Below are 20,895 nucleotides of genomic sequence, written 5' to 3' on the forward strand. Positions count from 1 at the left end.
CTATTCTATTTCCCTTTCCCAAGGAGATCCATGTGCTCCCTCCAACCCCCGCCACAGAGCCTTTGATATCATTGTATAATGTTGGTGCCTGTTATAGTTGCAAAGGAGTTAGAAGCAAAATAAGAGGACAGAAGAATGAGTGTTTGATAAAGAAGCAAATATTCTATCCTTCCATTTTAGGCCATGATAGTTATTGTCTGTAGGCTGAGTTTTCCTGTGCTGGCAGGCACTCCCAAATAACCACTCAGAAACTCAATGTGAGTTATAAATGCTCAGTCAGTAGCTCAGGCTTCTTTTTAGCTAATTCTTACACTTAAATTAGCCCATATTTCTTATCTATGCTTTGCCAAGTGGCTTGGTACCTTTCCTAAGTATGGCATGTATGTCCATCTTGTTTTTCCCTTCCTCTGCTGGCTACTCCTCTGACTCCCCCTTCCTCTTCCCAGCATTCTCAGTTTGGCTCTCCTACCTAAATTTATCACATTCAGCTATTGGCCAGTCAGCTTCTTTACTAAACCAACCACAGTGGCATATATTCACGCAGTGTAAAGGAACGTTCCACAATTATCAGCCACTTCTGGTTGATCAAACATATTTATTAGTAGAGTACAAGTTATTCGGCCTTTGTAAGTCATGGGCATACTAAGAATGTCAGTCTTGGGAATGTTTTTGTGTTTCTAGAATCTTGAATCTAGACTCTGTGGTATGATGTTTGTTAATTGTGAAGGTTTATGTTGTTCATTTATGGTATCTATAAATCACCCAGGATGCAAGCCTTGGACATGTATGTTAGAAAGAGTCTAGATTGTGATAATTGTGGTGGGGAAAACCTACAGTAAGTGTGGACATCACTGTTCCAGCAGCTGCACACCAGCACCAATTCTCTGAGCAGCTGCTTGATGTTCCTGGTGCTGTGTCTTCCCAGCCATGATGGATTCCAACCTCAAACTAAGAACCAAAACCACACTGTCGTTCCTGAAGTTGCTTTTGTCGTGTATTTTATTGCAGCAATGAGAAAGTAACTAATGCAGTAAGGTAACCCTGTTTGCGTGAGCCCCGAATACTACAGAACAATTCTTCTCTCTCAAACATTTACAGTAAGTGGCTGTGTGCATGCCGTATTGAACTTAATCTGGAGTTATGAAGGGTAATTTAATTGTGGGCTTTAAAACAAAGTAGCTGGGAAAGTTACACAGAGAAAACAAAGCTTGCTAGTGTTTTCAGAGCCCACTAGAGTTGGTGTGAATGTATTCAAACATTTGAAATATTTTTGATTAAAAAAATCAGAGACATTAATCCATTGGAAAGGGGCATTAATCCATTGAAAACTCATTATGTGGGAAAAATTTACCACTTAATCAAGAGAAGCTGTCTTCAAATACACCAATTTGAAAAGCCACCTGTGGTGTCACATGCCTGTAATCCTAGCGTTTGGGACACTGAGGCTGAAGGATTGCCCTGTGTTCAAGGCCAGCTTTTGCTATATTGCGATACCATGGGTAAATAGAAGCATGTACATCTAGATCTATAGCTTCCATGTCTTTAAAACTGCTGAATGCACTAGCCATCTTTTGAATTATAAAAAGAGTGAATTACTCTTTTAAAAAAGGAAGGAATAGAGGATACCAAATAAGTAGGGCAACCTAATCTGAGTAAGATTTTATAATTTCATATTGCCGAAAAAGTTCCTTTTCACCCACTGCTTGTGATACCACTCACTACCAGTATAAATACTTTAACTACCCACCATCCTTCACCAGATGAATCCAGATGAGTCCAGCATCCTGATCTCATTTACATTAGTCTTATGCCCCCCGCCAAAAAAAGTAAGATTCTGTTCAGATGCCTGAGCCTTAATGATTCAAGGTGTAGACCCACTCGCTGATGCTGTAGCTGTTAAATGAGGCCAAGGAGAAAAAGAGTGACTATTGAACAGAGATGAAGAAGCCCTAACGCAACAAAAGATGGGGTGGCAGTTGCCAAGTTAATTGATTTAAAAAATAAATATTAAAATATCAGAGCTATAGCCCAGCAGTGGTAATGTACATCTTTAATCCTAGCACCCAAGATGGCAAAGGCAGGAGGATCTCTATGAATTCAAGTCCAATCTGGCCTATGGAGTGAGTTTCAGCACAATCAGGATACTCAGAGAAATCCTGTCTCAATCCAACCCTCAAATCTCAGCCTCACTTGTTCAAAACATTGTCAATAACACAAATGAAGAGGCACCATGGCATCATGACTGCTCTGGCATGCTCTATTTTCAAGGAAGGCTTTGAGGAAGTCAGCAAAGTGTTAATCCAGAGGAAATCAGGAGAGGTGTGATGTTAGTTGTTGATACTGAAATCGCTGAAATTAAAAAGCATCTAAAACCTGTGTCAACTCCTGAAGCGACTTCTCAGGATGCTATAACTTCTGCAAATGGGGACACAGACATCAGAAACATCAATTTTTGTTTATTTGCTTGTTTTGTTTTGTTTTCGAGACAGGATTTCTCTGTGTAATAGCTCTGGCTGTCCTAGAACTCTCTCTGTAGACCACGCTGGCCTAGAACTCACAGAGATCTGCCTGTCTCTGCCTCTGGAGTGCTGGGATTAGAGATGAGTGCCACCACCGCCCAGCTGGAAACATTCTTTCTGATGCAATGAGAAATGTTGGAAGAAAGGTCCTCGTCACAGTGAAGGATAGAAAAACAGAGTGATAAACTAGAAATTATTGAGGGCATGAAGTTTGATAGAAGATATATCTCTCTACATTTTATTAACACACCAAAAGGTCATAATTATGAATTCCAAGATGCCTATATTGTATTGTGTAAAAAGAAATTCCTAGGATTGAGTCCATTTTATCTGCTTTTAAGATTGCCAGCTCTCACTGGAAGCCCTTTCGCCAAAGACACTGGCGGAGAAGCTCTAAGTACAGTCATTTTCAACAAGCCGAAGTTGGTCTTCAGGTTGCAGCAGTCAAAGCTACAGGGCTTGGGGTCAGAACAAGCTTAAAGAGATTGCTGTGTGCTACCAGTGATGCAGTATTTGGAGAAGGAGCATTGAATCTAAATCTTGTAGGTGTTCAAGCTTATGACTTAGGAAAGGTTGGAGAGGTCATTGTCACTAAAGATGGCACTACTATACTTTTAAAAGGAAAAGATGACAAAGCTGAAATTAAAAAACATACTCAAAGACAGGCAGAGGTGGTGCAGAGCTTTAATCTCAGCCACCAGGAGGCAAAGGCAGGAGGATCTCCGTGAGTTCAAGGCCAGCCTGATCTACAGAGTGAGTTCCAGGACAACCCGGGCTACACAAAGAAACCCCATTCCCCCTCCCCCCCCCCCCAAAAAAAAAAACAAAAAAAGAGAAACATATTCAAAAAATCACTGAAAGGTTAGACACCATAACCAGTAAATATAAAAAGGAAAAGCTGAATGAGCATGTGGCTAAGTCTTCCCACGGAGTAGCTGTGCTGAAAGCTGAAGGAGCAAGTGATATTGAAATGAATAAGAAGAGTTACAGATGTCCCCAACACTCCAAGAGCAGCTGTGGAAGAAGTACTTGCTCTAGGATAGGGTGTCTGTCTGCTTTGCTGCAACCCAGCCTTGAATTCCTTAATGCCTGCTAATGAAGAGCAGAAAATTGTTAAATTATTCAAGAAGCCCTCAAAATTCCTGCAGTGACTATTGCAAGGAATGCACGTGTTGAAGGATCTTTGATAATTGAGAAAATTCTACAGATTTTTCTCAGTGTTGGTTATGATCCTGTACTGGGAGATTTTGTGAACATGGTGGAAAGGGGAATCATTGATCCAACAAAAGTTGTAAGAACTGCTTTACTGGATGCTGCTGGGGTGGCCTCCATGTTAACTACAGTGAAATTCCTAGAGAAGAGAAGAAGGATCCTGGAATGGAAACAATGGGGGGAATGAGAGCAGGTATGAGATGTAGCATGCTATAACTCTGAGAATAGTAGTTGGCCTTATTAATCAACTGTGACAGGAAACTTAAGGCAGGTTCCTCACCAATAACTTCAGAGAAGTCACCTCAAATAAATTACTGAATAAAAGGCTGGCTGATGACTATACCTATCAGTTACTAGTTTCAGTCGACAATATATAATAGTTTACTGATGTCAGTGCCCTTGCCTACATATAATTTATTTTGTATTTTTGAATTTGTATATTCCTGATACTGGGTACAAAAGCCATGTACCAGTGTTCTGCCCTCAGCTTAAATCACTGAGGCATTTCTGCTATTCTGTTCTGGTCAGGATTATTATCAGATGAGTAGTTCAAAAGCAGCCTTCCCATGGAGAGTAAGGGTAATTGTGCACAAAGTAAAGAAGTCTCCAGTCATGTGATAACCTCTGTGTAATAAACTTTTATTTAAAGTTAAAAAAAAATTAAAAGGCTCGACTATAAGGAAATTGTCCCTGGATACCTTTTTGGATTAGTTAATTTATCCCACAGGACAGTAAAGTATATTCTGATAGGCCATGCGGTGTGATGTAATTCTAGGTCTTTATTCTAGTGCACCCCAAATCCTTAGAATTCTAAGCATTCACTGCATACTAGCAGTCTGAGCGCTGTGCTTCACTGGCAGCTCTGCAGATGTGATTTCACCCTGATTACCTTGATTTGTCAGTGTATTTAGGCCTCACAGCATTTAAAAATGTAGCTGTCTGCAGACACTTGATTGGGTATTAGAGGACTGTCCCTGATGGGGAAAGCTCAGTAATTTGAAACCCTGTAAGTGCTTACATGCTTTTGAAGAAGAAAGGTCATTTTATGTGAAGGAGGCATCCTCTGCCGTCTGCATTATCTAGTTACTTGGCTACTAAGAGATTATAATGCGTCAAGTCTGGCCAGGGGTAGTGAACAATGTTAATTCATGGGCTGAGAAAGAGCTAAGGAATGAGAGGAAAGAATCCTGATTTTTCGGGTGGACACAGGATTGCCTCCCCTCTGAGGAAGGAATGAACAGGAAAAGCTGTGTGCAGTTTTAGGAAAAGGTGTTGGAGGCCGGGTACTCTCTTTCTTCCCTTCTTCCTTTCTTCTCTTTGTGTCTACATTGTAGGCCTAATTGCTAAACTGTAATTGGGAACAAAGGCTACAAGACACTGCTGCTATTACTGCAACGCTTTTTATGAGCCACACTGAAACCTGCTGAACCTCCACTGTACTGCCTTTTCCTCCAAATTGCAACTTTCCCTCCGGATTGAAACATTTGCTCCAGAAGGAGAGAGGAGACTTTTCAACTGAGGTTGAAAACTGAGGTGGTAAACAGGAGGTAAATAAAAGGTCATTATCCCAGAACAAAACCTTGGAAGATTATTAGATATTTGAGTGCCCTTGCCAACAGTAAAAGCAGCTGGGGGTGGAGACTGAGCAGACAGACTGTGGAAAGAAAAGAAAGAATGAATGAAAAAGGAAGGGAAGGATGTTGTGGATTGGGAGCTGCCTGCAGGCTGCTTAGAGAGCTCCAGTGTCACGTCCAGTGGGCTTTCCAGAAATACAGTTGCTTTTGACTTATCCCTACTGTTCTCTAAGTAACCCCTCACCTACACTTCTGTTGGAAACCCCAAATGAATACTCATGGGGACACCAAATTGGACATTAGTACAGTCCTTACTTTCTGAGGTGAGCAGAAATGTGTGTGGTGTTTCTCCAGAAAAGTCCATCACACAACAACTTCATCACGGTGCAAAATTTTGTATGTTGCATTGCCTTTAGCAGGAACTATTTCCTAATGTGTACTGGCAATATGAATCTCTTCTGTACACCCGTTTTCAATGTTTTAAATAAAAATTTGTGATGTTTGGGACTTTATTGTGCTTATTGATTTGACAAGAATCTTTTGGTCAGGAGAGTTTAATTGTTATTAAGATTTTAAATTTTTTTCTTTTAGTTAGATATTCTGATTTTTAACATTTCGAGATTCTCTTCATTTGGTAAATGCTGATTTTCCTCTGATTAAATGGCACTAGAGCCAACTCCTTCTAATGTACTGGATTAAACTTCTTCTCAAAAGCACCATTCTAGTATGCCTGGAGCTACTTTGTATAAAGTGTCTGTGCTCCTTAGTCATCTGCTTTTGTCTTTTCTCCAACAAGGAGTTCAGTACAATTGTGTAGGGAAAAAAAAAAGATACAGAACTTCCTTTACTTTCATAGAAGACTCACCTGAGAAAATATAGGCAAGATCATAGATTTCCTAGTTCTGGGTGGAGGTTTGCATCTTAACCAAACATAAAAGATTATGCTTATCATATTAAAGGTGACTTAGGAGCATAATGTTTGAGCTTAAAATGTGGAGAGCTATTATGAAACACTGCAATGTTGACACACAGTTAAGCTATATAAATAACCAATTCTCATCTTTTCAATGCCTTTTAAAACCATCAGTTGTTTCTACTCACCTCTTCTCCTTTTCACCTCACTATTATGATCTTTGACATTTTTGTTTATTTTTGGTCAAGTCCTCTTATGTGAGCAGTTTTCAGTTATTTGTTTAAGGGACTATCCCTAGTTTCTCGGTGAGATGTTCCACATTTTGATAAACACATTACTTACAGACTTCTTAGTTATATCCATGAGTTATTTATATTTAACTTTCTAGTGTCCTCATTAATAATATTTAATATCTTTGATTTACTTTATATCTAATACATCTAAAAATATTCTTTTACTTTTTTATATATTCCCATCAAGCATATGGTAAATAGAAACTGAGTTGTTTCCATTCTACCTACTTTACAACTAAGAGTCTCTTGTCACAATTTACTAGTTTATTTTCTGTGAAGCTATTTGTTTAAGTTAAAAGTGAATCCAGATGTCAATTTTTATTTAATTACTCATGGGAGCTTGTAGCTGTCCTGTATTAAGGAAATTCAAGCAGTCATACTTGAGCCTATGAAAATCTACTTCGTTAGAATTCAGCCATTAAATATCTTTGGCTTTCTATTCCCCACCCAAAGGAATTATTATATATGCAAAGAACTATGGATACAGTTAATTTTTTTTTTCTAATACAGAAAACCAAAGCTTGGAGTTTACCTTTAAGATAGCTCTTTATAATCTGAGAGGATATAGGGACAAGCAGCTCATTATGTAAAAAGAGCCAGAGATAAGCAGAATGAACTAGGCACTGTGGTAGAGGTACTACTACCCACGTGCTGTGGGAGTTAGTCACACTTTTGTTCCTGTGACAACATACCTAGAAAAGCAACCTCATGGGAGGGAAGGTTTATTTTGGCTTACAGTCTGAGGCCTCAGTCCGTGTTTAATTGGTTCTGTTGTTTTTGGTATCTATGGTACAGAACAATACTTGTGCCTGTGTGGCAAAGCAAAGCTGTTCATCTCACAGTGACTGGGAAGCAGAAGTCGAGGTGTGTGTGTGTGTGTGGGGGGGTGTCCCTAAATCCTCTCCAAAGTCACACCCTCAAGGTTCGAACATCCTTATAGCAGGCCCAACCCCTTAAAAGTTCTCCTGCCTCTCAATAGCAACAGTGGCTGGGGACCAGACTTGAACATAAAGACCTTTGGTGGACACTTAGTATTCCAATCTCAACAGAGAAGATAATGGATGCTGTGTGTGTGTGTGTGTGTGTGTGTGTGTGTGTGTGTGTGTGTGTGTGTGTGTGACGTGTCATACGTTTCAAGAACTTATTTTCTCACCTTGAGATAGATAAGAAAAGGCTTCTTGTGATTTGAGCTTTGAATGCAATTCTGATAATCACTTGTGGTGGCGACGATCACCTAATTATGATGAACTTTAGATTCTACAGATGTGCTGAGGTTGAAGTTATGAATTTATGAAGTTACGGATTCTCATAGGAAGTTAGATCGTTTTGAAGTTATACAACCTCATGCCACTTCCGAGACTTGAGTAGGGAATCGATGTACTTGTTGGGTTCATACAGTATATCTCAATTACTAGAGTGTACTGGTATAGAAAATGCCTCCTTAGTCATTTGAAGTAATGGAATTTTATTGCAGAAAAAAAGGAAACAATTATACGCTCAGCCATTTCATTTACAAATCATCTCAAAGAGGTGCAATAGTTGACGAAGGTCACCTGAGCAAACTTTATCACAGCAGAAAGCATGGAGTTAGAGTCAAGACAGTTTTCTATATGTTTTATGGTAATATTTATTGATATGAAATAAAAACCATTGAATTCCCATGCTCCATTTTTTTCGGAGAAAGATGCTTTCAGTATTGCTGTGAACTTGTACCCTGTGGTAAGTTTGAAGGCACATAAAATGGACCAAAGGCAGGAAATGCTTTAGAAGTAGACACCCGCATAAGGACCACGTGGAGTAATCTGCACCTGTAAAAAAGACACTGGCAGAACTCCCAGCCTGGTACCTCAGTCACCTCCAGCTGAGTGGGGGAGGAAGACAAGAGAGCAGGAGGGAGGCGGGGGAGAGTGAAGAGATAAGAGTGGAGAGAGAGAGAATGGGGGGGGGGGAGAGGAAAGGGAGAGTGGAGAAAGAGAAAGGAGAGGAAGAGAGAGAGAGAGAGCGAGAGATGGAGACATGCTCCTAGCCAGGAGAGAGGTACCCTTTGTCTGACAAACCCTGCCAGGGAAGCCTCCTGTAGCCGCCCCGCGGTTCCCACCTCCAAGCATCTGCGGAGCGGCTAGGTGGAGCCCGCGCCCGCGGAGCCCTGGCGGACTCCAGATCCGGGTTTTGCCGGCCACCCCTTTCTCCGGCTGGAGAGCCCCCCTCCCCGGTCCTGGGAGCTCTCGCGCCCGTCGCCCCGCCGGTGGTGGCTCACTCCGGCCTCGGCTGCCTCGGCCGCCGCTCGCACCCCTGCCTGACTGCGGGGCGCGCCGCCCCACTAGCCTGCTCGGCCCGCAGCGCGCTCGCTTTTCCCAGTTCCCAGGAGCAGGGGATGCAGATGGCACGGCCGGGCCGGGAGGGCGCCGCCACCGCCGCCGCCACCACCGCCGCCGCCGCTGGCATCTCGCGGACTGCGCGCTGCCTCCGCTCCCGCAGCTGCTGCTGCTGCCGCCGCCACCGCCTGTGACTCGCCCCCCCCCCGCCGTCCCCCCCTCCCGCCCTCCGCTCCCCTCTCTTTCTTCTCTCTCTCTCTCTCTTTTATTTATTTATTTATTTGGTTGGCCTCGGTCCTCTTCCTCCCGGGTGTGCGCGCGCGGGCTGCACGGTGTGTGCTGTGGGCAGGAGCTCGCCCGTGTGTGGTGTGCGCGCCGCGGGGGGACAAGCGTGTGCGTGTCTGGAGGGCGCCCCGAGCCTCTCCGTGGCTCCGGGGGGTGGGGGGAGTCCAGAAGAGAGAGAGAGAGAGAGAGGAGAGGAGGAAAAAAAAAAAAAAGCACCGAAGCCGGCGGCCCCCGGCGGTTGGCGGTGACGGCGGCGGCTCGGAGCCCGGGCCCCGCGATGAAGCTCCCGCATGCCCGCAGCTACCCGGCCCCGCCGGCGAGCTGATCGGCCACCACCGGAGCTCGGGGCTCGCCACCCCCGGCAGGCACGCAGCCCTCCAGCGGGGCCCGGCGCCCGCTCTGCCCGCGCCTCCACGCCGTGCACCGGGGAAGGAGTTTGCGCGGCTGGCTCCTGGGCTCTCTCTCTCGGAGCGGGTTGCGGGCGGCGGAGCGGACCCTCGCCAGCCGGAGCACCTCGGGGGCCAGCAGGAGGAGGACGGCGAAGAGGGCTGGGCGGAGAAGCCACTGCTGGTCCTCGCCGCTGCCCCTACCTATCCCCTCCCTCCCGCTCGGAGGCGGAAAGGGGAGGACGAGGAAGAAGAAGAAAAAGAAAGAGACGGGGGGTGGGGTGGGAGAACTGGATATAAAGATCGGCTTGGGGGGGGATGGTGGAAGATTTTTGGTCTCCTCAGCAGCGGCTTTTCTTGCGGCGGCGGCGGCGGCGGCGGCAGCGGCAGAGAAGGCAAGGCAGCCCCAGCTATGACTGCCGCATGTTAATAGCTCCCGCTCGGGTCCGCGGGCTGCAGCCGAAGACACAGCCTGACTCCGAAGTTGTGCAACTGTGCCCTGGGAGAGACATTTGAACCCTCCTTCTCTTTGCTCCGCTTTTGCCTCCCCCCCCCCCCCCCGGGGCGTGTGAAGCGAGGAAACGTAAAGGAGGACTAGCATTTGGTTTTCCCGGCTTCCCCTTTCTCCATGGCTGTGTAGAAGAAGAAAGGAAAGAGACACTTTTTGTTGTTTCTTGGACTGGGGTCTCCACCCTCCTGCCGTCTCTTGCGTTTTGATCATCATTTTTTTTTTTGCTTGGTGTGGCTGGGGTGTCTACACTGGGGCCGGTCCAGCTTTTTTTCTTTCTTTCTTTCTTTTTTTTTTTTCTTTTTTTTGCCCCGGGGCTCAATGGATGGATTGTGGAAAACTGCACCGGGTTGCAGGTTGTTGAGCAACTGATGGGACCATCTCAGGGACCGGCGGTTACGAAAGGTAATTTATTCTTTGCACTCTTCCTAACAGTGGTCGCCCTGCTCGGGCGCAGGCGGCGGCATCCGCTGGGCGGGCAACCAACCGAGGGGGGTGCGGGGTTCACGTACACTCACCCTTCCACTCACACATTCGCCTTCGCACACTCGCCCTCACGCGCACACATCATCTCATCGTGATGTGGAGCGGGAAGGGAGCCTCCTGGCTGGTGGGCGCTGGGGGTTGGCACGGGTTCGAGGTTCTACCAGCTCCTGGGCGATGTGGTGACCGAGGGAGATGTAGGGGAGAGGGAAAACCCGCGCACTGGCAGTCGCACTCGCCGGGTGACAGGAACGAATCCCACCCGGAACATTTTCCCTCCCTCGTCCCCCCAGTGTTGTCCTTTGGTAGGGGCAGAAATCAGCCAAGGGGGCGCCTTTTCTCCGCTAGGCTGGAGTAACGCTGGAGGTGGGAACGGGTTGGAGGACGAACAGGGACCCGGTGAGGAGCTCAGTCTGGGGTGATGGCGAATTGCAGGGTGGTGAGCCTGGTGTGATCCTCCCTGGACGCCTGCCTGGGAGCATCCAAGGTGGCCGAGCTTGCCCAGGTCGCGCCCGGGAGAAGTGGAACCGCGTTTGCCTCCTTTTGCGTCTCCCCTCTTGTGTGTCCCCTTCACGGCAGTTTGGTTTGGACCTGAGTGCCTAGGCTTTGTTGGGCGATTGTGGTTGGAGAAAGCTACCACTTTTGGGGCTGGCACGGGGGTTGAGCTCTGCTGGGAGTGAGCACCCACTGTAGAGAGGGTGTTCAATGGTCAGGGCGTCCGAGGCGCCAGGGTGCGGTGGGCAGAGTAGTGGTGGCCCTAGTGGCGGGTTACAGGTAGAGGAGTGGGCATCTCGGTGCTTCGCTTGGGAGATGGACAGTCTCTGGGCTGAAGCGGAGCTTGGGGAGCAGCACTACCCAGCCTCTGGTTCTACCCGGGAGGTGGCGGCTGAGCATACCAGATGTCCAGCAGTGCAGCCCTGTGTTTGTAGGGGTAGTGGCCAGGGGTCGGCGTGCATGTTATCTGTGTGTATAGGAGCCTGCGCGTTTGGGGTGGCGGGAGGAGACCTTCGCAGGGATGGGAGACCTGGAGCTACTTGAGTGGAGCTTGTTCATAGAAATCGCTTGGGATCAGCTTAGCTGGAAAATCTGGTTTGAGGAGGCCCAGAGGGCCCCTGGTAGGGTTGCGAGGAAGCCTGGCGGCAGGTTCCCTCTTCCCTGGAGATGTGTGCAATGCTTGGAGTCGCTGGTGCAGCGCTCCCTATACTCCAGATTGGCCTTGAGGAGGACCTGCTGGAGCAAGTCACCTCTTGCAGATTTGCAGTAATCAAGTGTGTCCTGCAGAATCCTTGGTCTTTGGAATTATCTGGCCACTTTCTCCGCCCGGATGGAAACGTGTGTTGCTTTTATTGATGACCAGCGATAGAGCACTTGGGCGAACTGGAGGCTTGGGAGCCACCTCCCGGGTGTCTCCTCCCGGAGGCTCCTGTGGTCCCTGACTGCAGTAGTTAGAGAACATTGTAAACAACAGTGTAAGCATCTTTGCTACTGTCTCCCTCAGAGCCTAACCTGCTGGTGGTGTCTGGTGTGTTTACTTTCCTGGGCGAATTACTCATTAGGAAGTATAAAGCTGCTTGCCCCTCTGATTTTACATCTTTGCAGCCAGCTGCCGGGGAAATGGGGAGACAGGAAGGAAAAAAAATGCCTCCTGTGCTTTGCTCTGAAGTAAATAGGAGGTCCGCTTATGTTGGTGTCATATGGGCTGTCGTCGCTAGTTAAAGAATGCCATCGTAGAACCTGCGAGGAAACACTTGAGTGATTTTGTGTTTGGAAAGTCAGCTGCATTTGCCTACGAGATAGCAGAGGTTAGCCAGTTTGCTAATTCATCTTTTTTTTTTCAGTCTGTAATAGTACTAAGTGATCAGCAGTTCTGGCGCCCAATTTATCTGTATTGGGATTATGAGTAGAATGACCAGTTGTTTTCCAGTATCACCCACAGAGGATATCAGATAATTTCTTTAGGAATGGAGAGGATGTTTGTGCTGAAATATCTCTCAGCTTTGTTTTTTGTGTGTTTTCTTATTCTCTCTTTAAGTAATGGGAGGGTGGGTACCAGATGTACAGAGATAAACACATTTTAATAGACTTATGCTTGCAAAGACGACTACTTTTAAAATACAATAATTAAAACATATTGCATGACCTAGTTGTATATTACTCCTGACTACTTTGATGTTTGTTGAAAATGGCTAGGATCTAGTTTATTTTAAAGAATACGTCTTTGTAAATGAATATTTTATTTTTTAAGTACACCTTTATTAAGGTTTTGATCACTTCACAAAGCAAAGGTTCCAAAGCACAAGTACTGAATCATCCATTGATGCCTAATTTTGAATAAGTTATGTTTTATGAGAGATATTGTAAGTGACCCTGACCATAATAAGGAACTTAGAGAGTTATGGCCTAACCCCCTAGAATTTTGTGTCCTATGTTTTTTTTTTTTTTTTTTCCTTTCTGGAGGGTTTGTGTGAAAGTCTCCCCGTACTTGCAAACATTTCTGAGGATTGAAGAGTGCTTCCCTCCCCTTCCAGCAGCTCTCACCAAAGTGCTCTGCAGGCTTTGTGCTGGAAGATCCCATCAGATCTGTTCTCTGTTTCTTAGCAGCATGTGTTTCTTAGCAGTCATACATTCCACAGGTCCTGATGTCATTCAGACTGAGTCTGTCAATGTATTGTGCTGTCTAAAGGTGAATATGTCAAGAGTATTTGAATGCCATTCCATAGCACTTGTTTAATCACTGAATACTCAGCAATCTGCTGCTCCGGGGTGCATGGTTGAGTGGACTACTTCTGTAAACCTGGAGTAGGAGGAATGATGAGGACAAAGGTTTATGTGAACGATTTAATTTTTTGAGGTAGAGATGCTAGGCTGCATCAGTCATCCCTGGCCAAAAGAGTGATAAGCCAGCCTGTGATGTGTCAGCTGGGCAAATGATTTTGATGTCTCAGTTTAGGATGCGTAGTGTGATGATTATACTTCAGATTGAGAGCTCTGCCTGCTCAAAAATATGAATGGAAAGTTTTCTCAAGTAATTTTCTTAATAATATTCTCCTTGCAGTTTGCAGATCCCCCTTCCCCCCAGGGAATAATGGCCAGTGTGGGACTTACTGGCTCCAGCTCCTGCTCCTGGCATTGTTTCTAGTATTCAGCAACAGGCAACACTTTTATGGACTTAATTTACCTTTGATTCACAAAGAGCTATAGCCAAGGAAATCATAAGTAGTAGATTTAAAAAGATTAGAGGATCACAATGGTTGAGGTTCGTCAAATCATAATGCAAAACTGAATTGTTTTTCAGATTTGTTCTGGCCCCTTTACAGTTTGGTGGAAACTCTTGGAAAAGGGCTGCCAAATGAAAAGGACTGTTACTGTTAAAAAAAACAGGGCCTTTTGCTTCGGAAATCAGCGAGGAAACGGAGTGTGATTTTTGTATTTAGGATCATGCACTGATTGTGAGAAATATGAGATGCTTTAGTTTACCCCGGTGTGAGTGGGGCCGAGAGTGGTTGGGAGGAAAGGCAGCTGGCTTTCCCTAAGTTCCACAAATGGCTCTTTTGCCTTTGATTCCTTAGATTTGCATTACATGCAAAACATGCATTTGCTCACTTAGGGTGGACTGAAGCTGCTTTGTAACTTACCCTTGTTTGCCTTTTAGGGCATGTGTATTCTCAGATCATTGTTGCATTTGTGTCCTTTTATTTCATTCAAATGAATTTGCTTAATGAATGCCTTAGTTTATAATAAAAACAAAAGCACTCAAATAGAAGGGCATTTGAAGAATTTTTTTTTTTTTTGCTGTATCTCACTCATACACACATATGCACAATCACTATGTGTGCATGCACACGGTTGTAAAATTTTTATTCTTGCAGGTTAAACTCCAGTATTTCATTCATTGTGAACTTGACACTGATGCTAATATACATTTGACAAACTAGTGTGAACTTGTCTCTAGTTAATATTAATCATTTGTATGCTGTGCAGTCCCCTTCCCACCTCAGAATGTGTCGAATAATTTTCCTGACCTGGATTAAATAACTAATTATAATGTTTTTCTTAAGATTGTGAAATGTACTCATTCATTGACAAAAAAATGTAAAAAACAGATAATTAGTTGTCTTATGCTGAAGCAACTGAACTCCATTTATTTTGGGGGTGGGTATAGTTATGTCTATATTTCATCATGGCAGATTACTATAAGTCTTTTTTCTTTCTTTTTTTCTCCCTCTGTGGTAGAGCTTGAGCTTAGTGCTTTGTATGTCCCAGCTAGGTAAGTGCTCTACTCTTGGGCTACATTTCTAGCCCAAGAGTCTGTAAAATTAATAGATAATGAAATTATTCATGTCTTGGTATGTCCTATTGACATTATTAAAAGAAACTTAACTTTAATGTTAATGAATATCTTCATAAGAGTAAGTAGAGGCCAAATGACGCTAAAATTTTGGCCTATATTATTCAAAAGTTTAAATGGAGTAATGTTAATGACAATCCATTTCATATTGAAAACTGTCTTTAGGACGGACAAATAAATCTTCCAACTAACAGCATCTGTCTTGTGAAATTTACAGTTCATTTGTTGTGTAGAGCTGAGAATGTTCTCCAACCAGTGCTCTCTTAAGTGTGGTTCTAGGAACTCATGAGCTATGAGACCTCTTCAGAGTTCTGCAAAGAGAAAAAACATTTTCATAGTCATACTTACATTTTATTTGACTTCTTTTTCTCCTTTAAAAACATATACTCTTGAGATTTCCTGAAGGTGTGTGGATCATGATGACATCATTGTTCTGATGGCATATGACATGTGCACTCCTGTACTCCCGCCTTCTAAGAAACTTCCGGTTTACTAATGCATAAACAGTGATAATTTCAGATAGCATACTCACAAAACACTTTGAATCATTCATTTTAAAGAATGTAAAGGAAGCCTGTGACCAAGAAGATTGAGACCCTCTTAAACTTTTCCCAACATCTGTCTCCCTTACCCATAAATGTCACCCATATGACCATAAAAGGGAACATTTAGGGAAGAGTAATCACATACAGCCCAAGCTTCAGAAACTCAATCAGGTTGGAGATAATTGTATTTACTAGTTACTTAACATTATCATTATTCTGTTCCTCGCCGTTCTGTGAAAAATTTGGTGTTTAGTGTTTGGGTCAGCACAGATGTCCAGTAAGATCCACTGACCAGCACTTGGATGTTTCAGAGGAGCCATAGAAAAAGTTAAATCTACTTAGGAGATGTAGATCTTTCATAGGCAGAATTGTGTAGAGATAAAGAGAACCATATGTTTGCCTAGATTTTAAGAAGCTGTTTGACTTGGAGCAAGACATTTGCTCTTACTGTACCTCAGTTTCCTACTTTATTCTAATGGGGTTGACAGTTGTGTCACATTCACAGACTGTTGGGGAAATTTAATAGGGGCATATACTGAAAGATTTGAAAACAGATTCTGGAACACAATAGTAATAAATAGTCAATGACTGCTGTATTTATTATCATCATCATTAATATTGAATCTCCCAAGAGTCCTAGGAAATGTTAATCAGTTCCTTATGTATGCATTAAAATCTTACTAAATTAAAAACTTTCATGTAAAAAGATAATCCTTATTTTATTCATGTATCTTACAACTCATGGAGAATTGTTGGCATTTTTTTCCATAGGAGAAATTAATAGAACATCTTTGCCTATTTGAGCTCAGGTTGAAGTTGGGTAGTGTGAATACTCAATTAAAACTAGTTTCAAAGACCCTAATTGAATATTTATGCATCTTGGGAATTATTAGGGAGGAAATCACTTTTCTGAAGTGATATCAAGATGACTCACTACACACTTAATCTGTTAATCACTACCTAAGCACCACAACAGGCCATTTCAGTAAAAAGGATCCTTGGAGTAATTATATCCTATGGTTGAGTCTGTATGAGTGGTTGAAATGCCTAACTAATGGTGAAAGAAGCTTTACATATAAAATTAGCTTAATTAGGTGCTAAAGTTTTGCTGGAGAACTCTAGTTCTTGTGAATCTAGTTTTCGGACAACTACTGAGAACTTTATACATACATATGTTTACTATACATATTTTTTGCATGTTTTCCATGGATCTCTCTCTCTAAGTTTGAAATCAGGCATATCATTGTGAATTTAGTACTGTAACACTCATGATCCTCAGCACTTGGATTGATGCCTTCACAGCTTTACAGAAACTAAATTGTACAGCATAGATAGGCAGAGCCAACAACTGGTTTTAAGTATGAACTTTTCAGAAATGGCCTTTGAAATGGAGACTCCTGATTCTACTCTTCAGCACCCACAGATCTACCTCCACCAGCTCTATCTGAGAAACAAAGAGAATAAATCCACAGTGCTGGTTTGGGAAAAAGAATAAGAAATAAATGTAAATGTGTCTGCTCTCAGATCAAGGGAGCATTTGATGCATGATACCTGGTATTATCAGTCATCGTGTTATTAGAAATATCCTTGAGTACAATCATTAAGAAAACACAGCTAAATCAATTATCATTTTCTTAATTGAAGAGTTCTTGATGAGCTATGAAAATCAATAACATTTTATTAAGAAATGTTTGGTTTCTAGCATTTGTCTTTCTTACTGTTCTTTCTCCACCTCTCCTTTGTTTAAACATTTAAATATCCATTTCTGAGTGCTTCTTCTTCAACTAAAATGTTAAGCCCTGCTACTAATTCTTCACCCCAAATAATCCTGATAGAAAAATAAAATCTCTTTTGACATCGACATAGCACTAGCACTATGCTTGAAGATTGACTTTAAATCATGAAAATAACCATTTAACTTAAGACATTTCAAGTTAAACAGCAGAACTTCTTTTCACAGGGTGTCAACAGCTCCTTAAGCATTAACTGCCTCAATGTTGTAACCAAATCAAGTCATCATCCACTTCCAAGATTTACAGATTTCGATGCTTTTGAAAGATTTATAACCTCAAAGTACAAGTACTCATAAGATTGCTGTACATGAATTATGCAAAGGAAACCTTACAATTCAGAACCCAAAAATTGCCTTAAAGTCTAGAAGTATTGAGAGGCTCATAAATAAATCCAGAGTTGAGAATGAACATCTGTATTCCAGTGACAGTTGCCAATAAAAGTTAGTTTCTTTCTTTCTTTCTTTCTTTCTTTCTTTCTTTCTTTCTTTCTTTCTTTCTTTCTTTCTTTCTTTCTTTCTCTCTCTCTCTCTCTCTCTCTCTCTCTCTCTCTTCTTCTTCTTCTTCTTCTTCTTCTTCTTCTCCTTCTCCTTCTCCTTCTCCTTCTCCTCCTCCCCCTCCCCCTCCTCCTTCTCCCTCCTTCCTCTTCCTCTTCCTCTTCCTCCTCCTTCCTACTCAAACCCCTTCTCCTCTTCCTCTTTCTCCCTCTCTTCTTCTTAATGTGTGACTCTTCTAATTATCTAGCTTTATGTGGAGAAGGAAAAATCTACAGCATAGTAGTTTAGAAAATATGATGGGGAGACAAGACAAAACAAAAAGTCTGCATGTTCAACAACAGACTTGCTAAAATGCAGCACCCTTAAGTGTTTGAACATATGACTCAAGAAAATGAAAGCCAACTTCAAAACAAAACCAAAACCCTGAGAGCACTTTCTGTTTGATCAGCCTGTGTTGGTGTTTATGCATCCCGCAGAGGCAGAGTGTGTTACTATTCAGGACAGCCCCCAGTGGCTCACAGTAGCCCGAGCCTGTGAGAATAGGGGTGAGACTCAGCCCAGTTTTTGATGTTCTGCTCGGGTGGGTAACTTGAATACTAAAATGCATTCCATTGACAGCTGACCCTGTGAGAGGGTTTTCAACAGTCTCCTGTTTTGTTTTGGTTTGGTTTCATTCCCCCTTCCTTTCCTCAAAGCTCTTCCAAATAAAGACTTTTGGTTGAGAGGAAATGGGCCTGACTGATGGTCATCTTTCCACATGAGGTTTGATTTCTGGCAGGCAAGGGAGGCTCAGCTGATTTCCATGAGCATTTTCTTTCCTTCAAATTTTCAGTGTTCTTGATTTGTCAGAGGCTAATGGTTGTTGTTTGAACCTTGACTCAGAATACTGATCATGACTTCAAGGAATGGACAAAGGACCTATTGAGGAATAGTTTGGGTTAACACAAGCCATGTGTATATCTATTGCTTTTCTTCTTTATAGTGGCTTTAAATGTTCAATAGAAGTTTTCTAGGGAGTTTTAATTCTATTAAGAACAGTTGACTATGGACAGAGAACTGAGGCAACTATTTCCTTTAACAATAATACCGTCTTTTCAGTTTAGGAAAGTTTTAGTTAAATGCCTCTTTCACTTTCAACAACTTTCTTCTGTCTGGCAGTCAAGGGCTTCAGAGTCATTCTGAAATGATGAACATTTTATGATCATATCTTCAATATCATGTTTACTTTCATTCGACATGAAATGCTTAGATGAGATGTTATATTTATTATCTTTTTCTTTTAATTGAGGAGACACTTCAAGTTAGTTTTAGGTTGAAATGATTAATTTACTGGGAGGTTATTGAGTTTTTTTAGGTAAATTTTTTTTGGGGGAAGGGTGGAGGCTTGCCTAAATCAGTACTATTTAACATGTCCTCTGCCCCTGGGCTTCTGCTTCAGTTGCAAGCCCCTCCCTACTCTACCACTTTCCCTTTACTGTGATGTTTAGAAGTTGGTAATTGGGTACTTGAGTTTTACAGCTGTCTACTATAGCTTGAGTAGCCCCAAACAGAAATCCCTCTATCTGAAACACCCTCTCTTCTTAACATTCAAACCTTACTCAACTACCAATATGAAGCCATGGGAGAAGTTCTTCACCTGACTTTAAATGCAAAGTCATATATTAAAAATGTACATTTAGACAATGTGTAGAGGGCATGTAGGAAGGAATTTCGTGTTTATACTTGGGTATCATTTCTGGATACCTCACTATATACATGCAGATATTAAGCAACAAGCAAATACTCCAACCACAGAGCAATTCCATGCAAGCAGTTTGGACAAGGAAGACCACACCTGTACTACTAGCAAAGCAGGGTTGGTAAGGATGATCCATTTCCTCTGTGGATGGAAAGATAATTAACTTGGATGGAAGACTCAATTGAGACCAGATGACTTCCCACAGAATAAAGAGAGCAGTTCATATCATCTGAATGTCCACTATAGTGACCCTTTATTAACTGATAACAAACCAGCATTGGAAAACTGGCTAGGACATCTATTGGTTGTCTGTAAGTCATGATCTTGTACAACAGTTCCATACATCCTGTACCCAGAAAACCAAATAAGATCATGCAAATCATGGGTTAGAAATTTTCAGCTTTTGTTCAGAAACACCTGCTCTTGCTGAAACTGTCACAAGTCATCAAAGCCCTGCATATGTGAAAACACACTGAACACTGAAAGATGTCACTTGCAGAAAACTTTTTCATTCAATGTTGGAGTTACTATGGAGTCCAAAAGGCAAACTGAACTCAGATTTGGTCAGAATGATGGCTTCTTCTTGTATGTTGTTCACATTGCAGAGAACAGTGCTGTTCTTACAGGTTTGAATTAGATTATATAGGCACCAGGTACACCCAGGTGAACAGAGCTTCCCAGATGTCAGATCAGACAGTACTCAGGATGGAATTAACTCATGTTTGAGTTCCACAAAGTCAGAATATCTTTCCAAAAAGGAACACATAGTGAAACCTTAGTGAAGATGGCACAGAAGAAAAGTTACCCTAACAGAAACTGGAGAGACAAAATTATGGTATGGGCATAAACACAGCGTAAAATAAATGCAAACAGAAGTAAAAGAAGGACTAGTATGCATTTATGGATATGCATCCATCCATCTGTTTGAGCATTTATATTGGCTAGTGTGCTCATTATGCCGTGCTTCAGATGGAAATGCATACTTATTCAAGTAAACCTTCTGTTTAGAGACAGACTTTTCAAATGTATAGCAAATGGGATCTTTCAAATAATAGTGGCTAAGTAACTTCATCTTTGTGCAATTACTCCAAGGAAACTTTATCTTGGTATATCTAATACTAAAGTTTTCAGACTACAGACATCTAATCTATTTCTATTATGTCAACATCAGAACCTGAATGGCCAACCGAAGTAAAGTGGCACCATGAAGTATTATTTATGTGAGTGTAGGGTAGTAAATGTATTGCCTATTTTTTTTGTATGTGTATATGAATATGTGTGGGTGGGCATGCCTATGTGTGTGAATGTAATGTGTGATGATAGGTGAATGTATGTACATTACATGTATGTAGGAGCCCACAGAGGATATAGGAGAGCATCAGATACCCTGGCACTGATATCATAGGTGGTTGTGAATCACCATGTGGGCCTCAGAATCAACCCCAAATCCTGGGAGAGCAATAGGTGCTCTTAACTACTGAGTCCTCTC

The 20,895-nt window shown here is 42.7% G+C and overlaps 2 protein-coding genes across 21 annotated transcripts in view; both read left to right on the forward strand.

Moving 5' to 3' along the window:
• Positions 1 to 1,760: 1,760 nt before the first annotated feature.
• LOC102925291 (60 kDa heat shock protein, mitochondrial) lies at positions 1,761 to 11,091 on the forward strand. Its single transcript, XM_076545638.1, is given in 16 exon segments — positions 1,761 to 1,896; positions 1,899 to 2,042; positions 2,185 to 2,227; positions 2,229 to 2,290; positions 2,293 to 2,454; positions 2,622 to 2,694; positions 2,696 to 2,934; positions 2,937 to 3,170; positions 3,359 to 3,497; positions 3,499 to 3,632; positions 3,635 to 3,859; positions 3,862 to 3,924; positions 8,617 to 8,966; positions 9,325 to 9,918; positions 10,441 to 10,638; positions 10,837 to 11,091. Coding segments are annotated over 16 exon segments (3,051 nt in total).
• Positions 9,821 to 20,895, forward strand: part of Adgrl3 (adhesion G protein-coupled receptor L3) — a 747,948-nt gene continuing 736,873 nt past the window's right edge. For 15 of the 20 annotated variants that reach the window (XM_076546504.1, XM_076546503.1, XM_042257561.2 and 12 more), the window contains exon 1: positions 10,068 to 10,410. The gene's annotated coding sequence lies outside the window, so the exon portion shown is untranslated. Of the gene's footprint in view, positions 10,411 to 10,845; positions 10,888 to 20,895 lie in introns of those variants that run through there. The other 5 variants (XM_076546498.1, XM_076546499.1, XM_076546492.1 and 2 more) reach the window with 5 other exon arrangements.

Source organism: Peromyscus maniculatus, chromosome 10 (assembly GCF_049852395.1).
Source record: "Peromyscus maniculatus bairdii isolate BWxNUB_F1_BW_parent chromosome 10, HU_Pman_BW_mat_3.1, whole genome shotgun sequence".
NCBI classification, from domain to species: domain Eukaryota; kingdom Metazoa; phylum Chordata; class Mammalia; order Rodentia; family Cricetidae; genus Peromyscus; species Peromyscus maniculatus.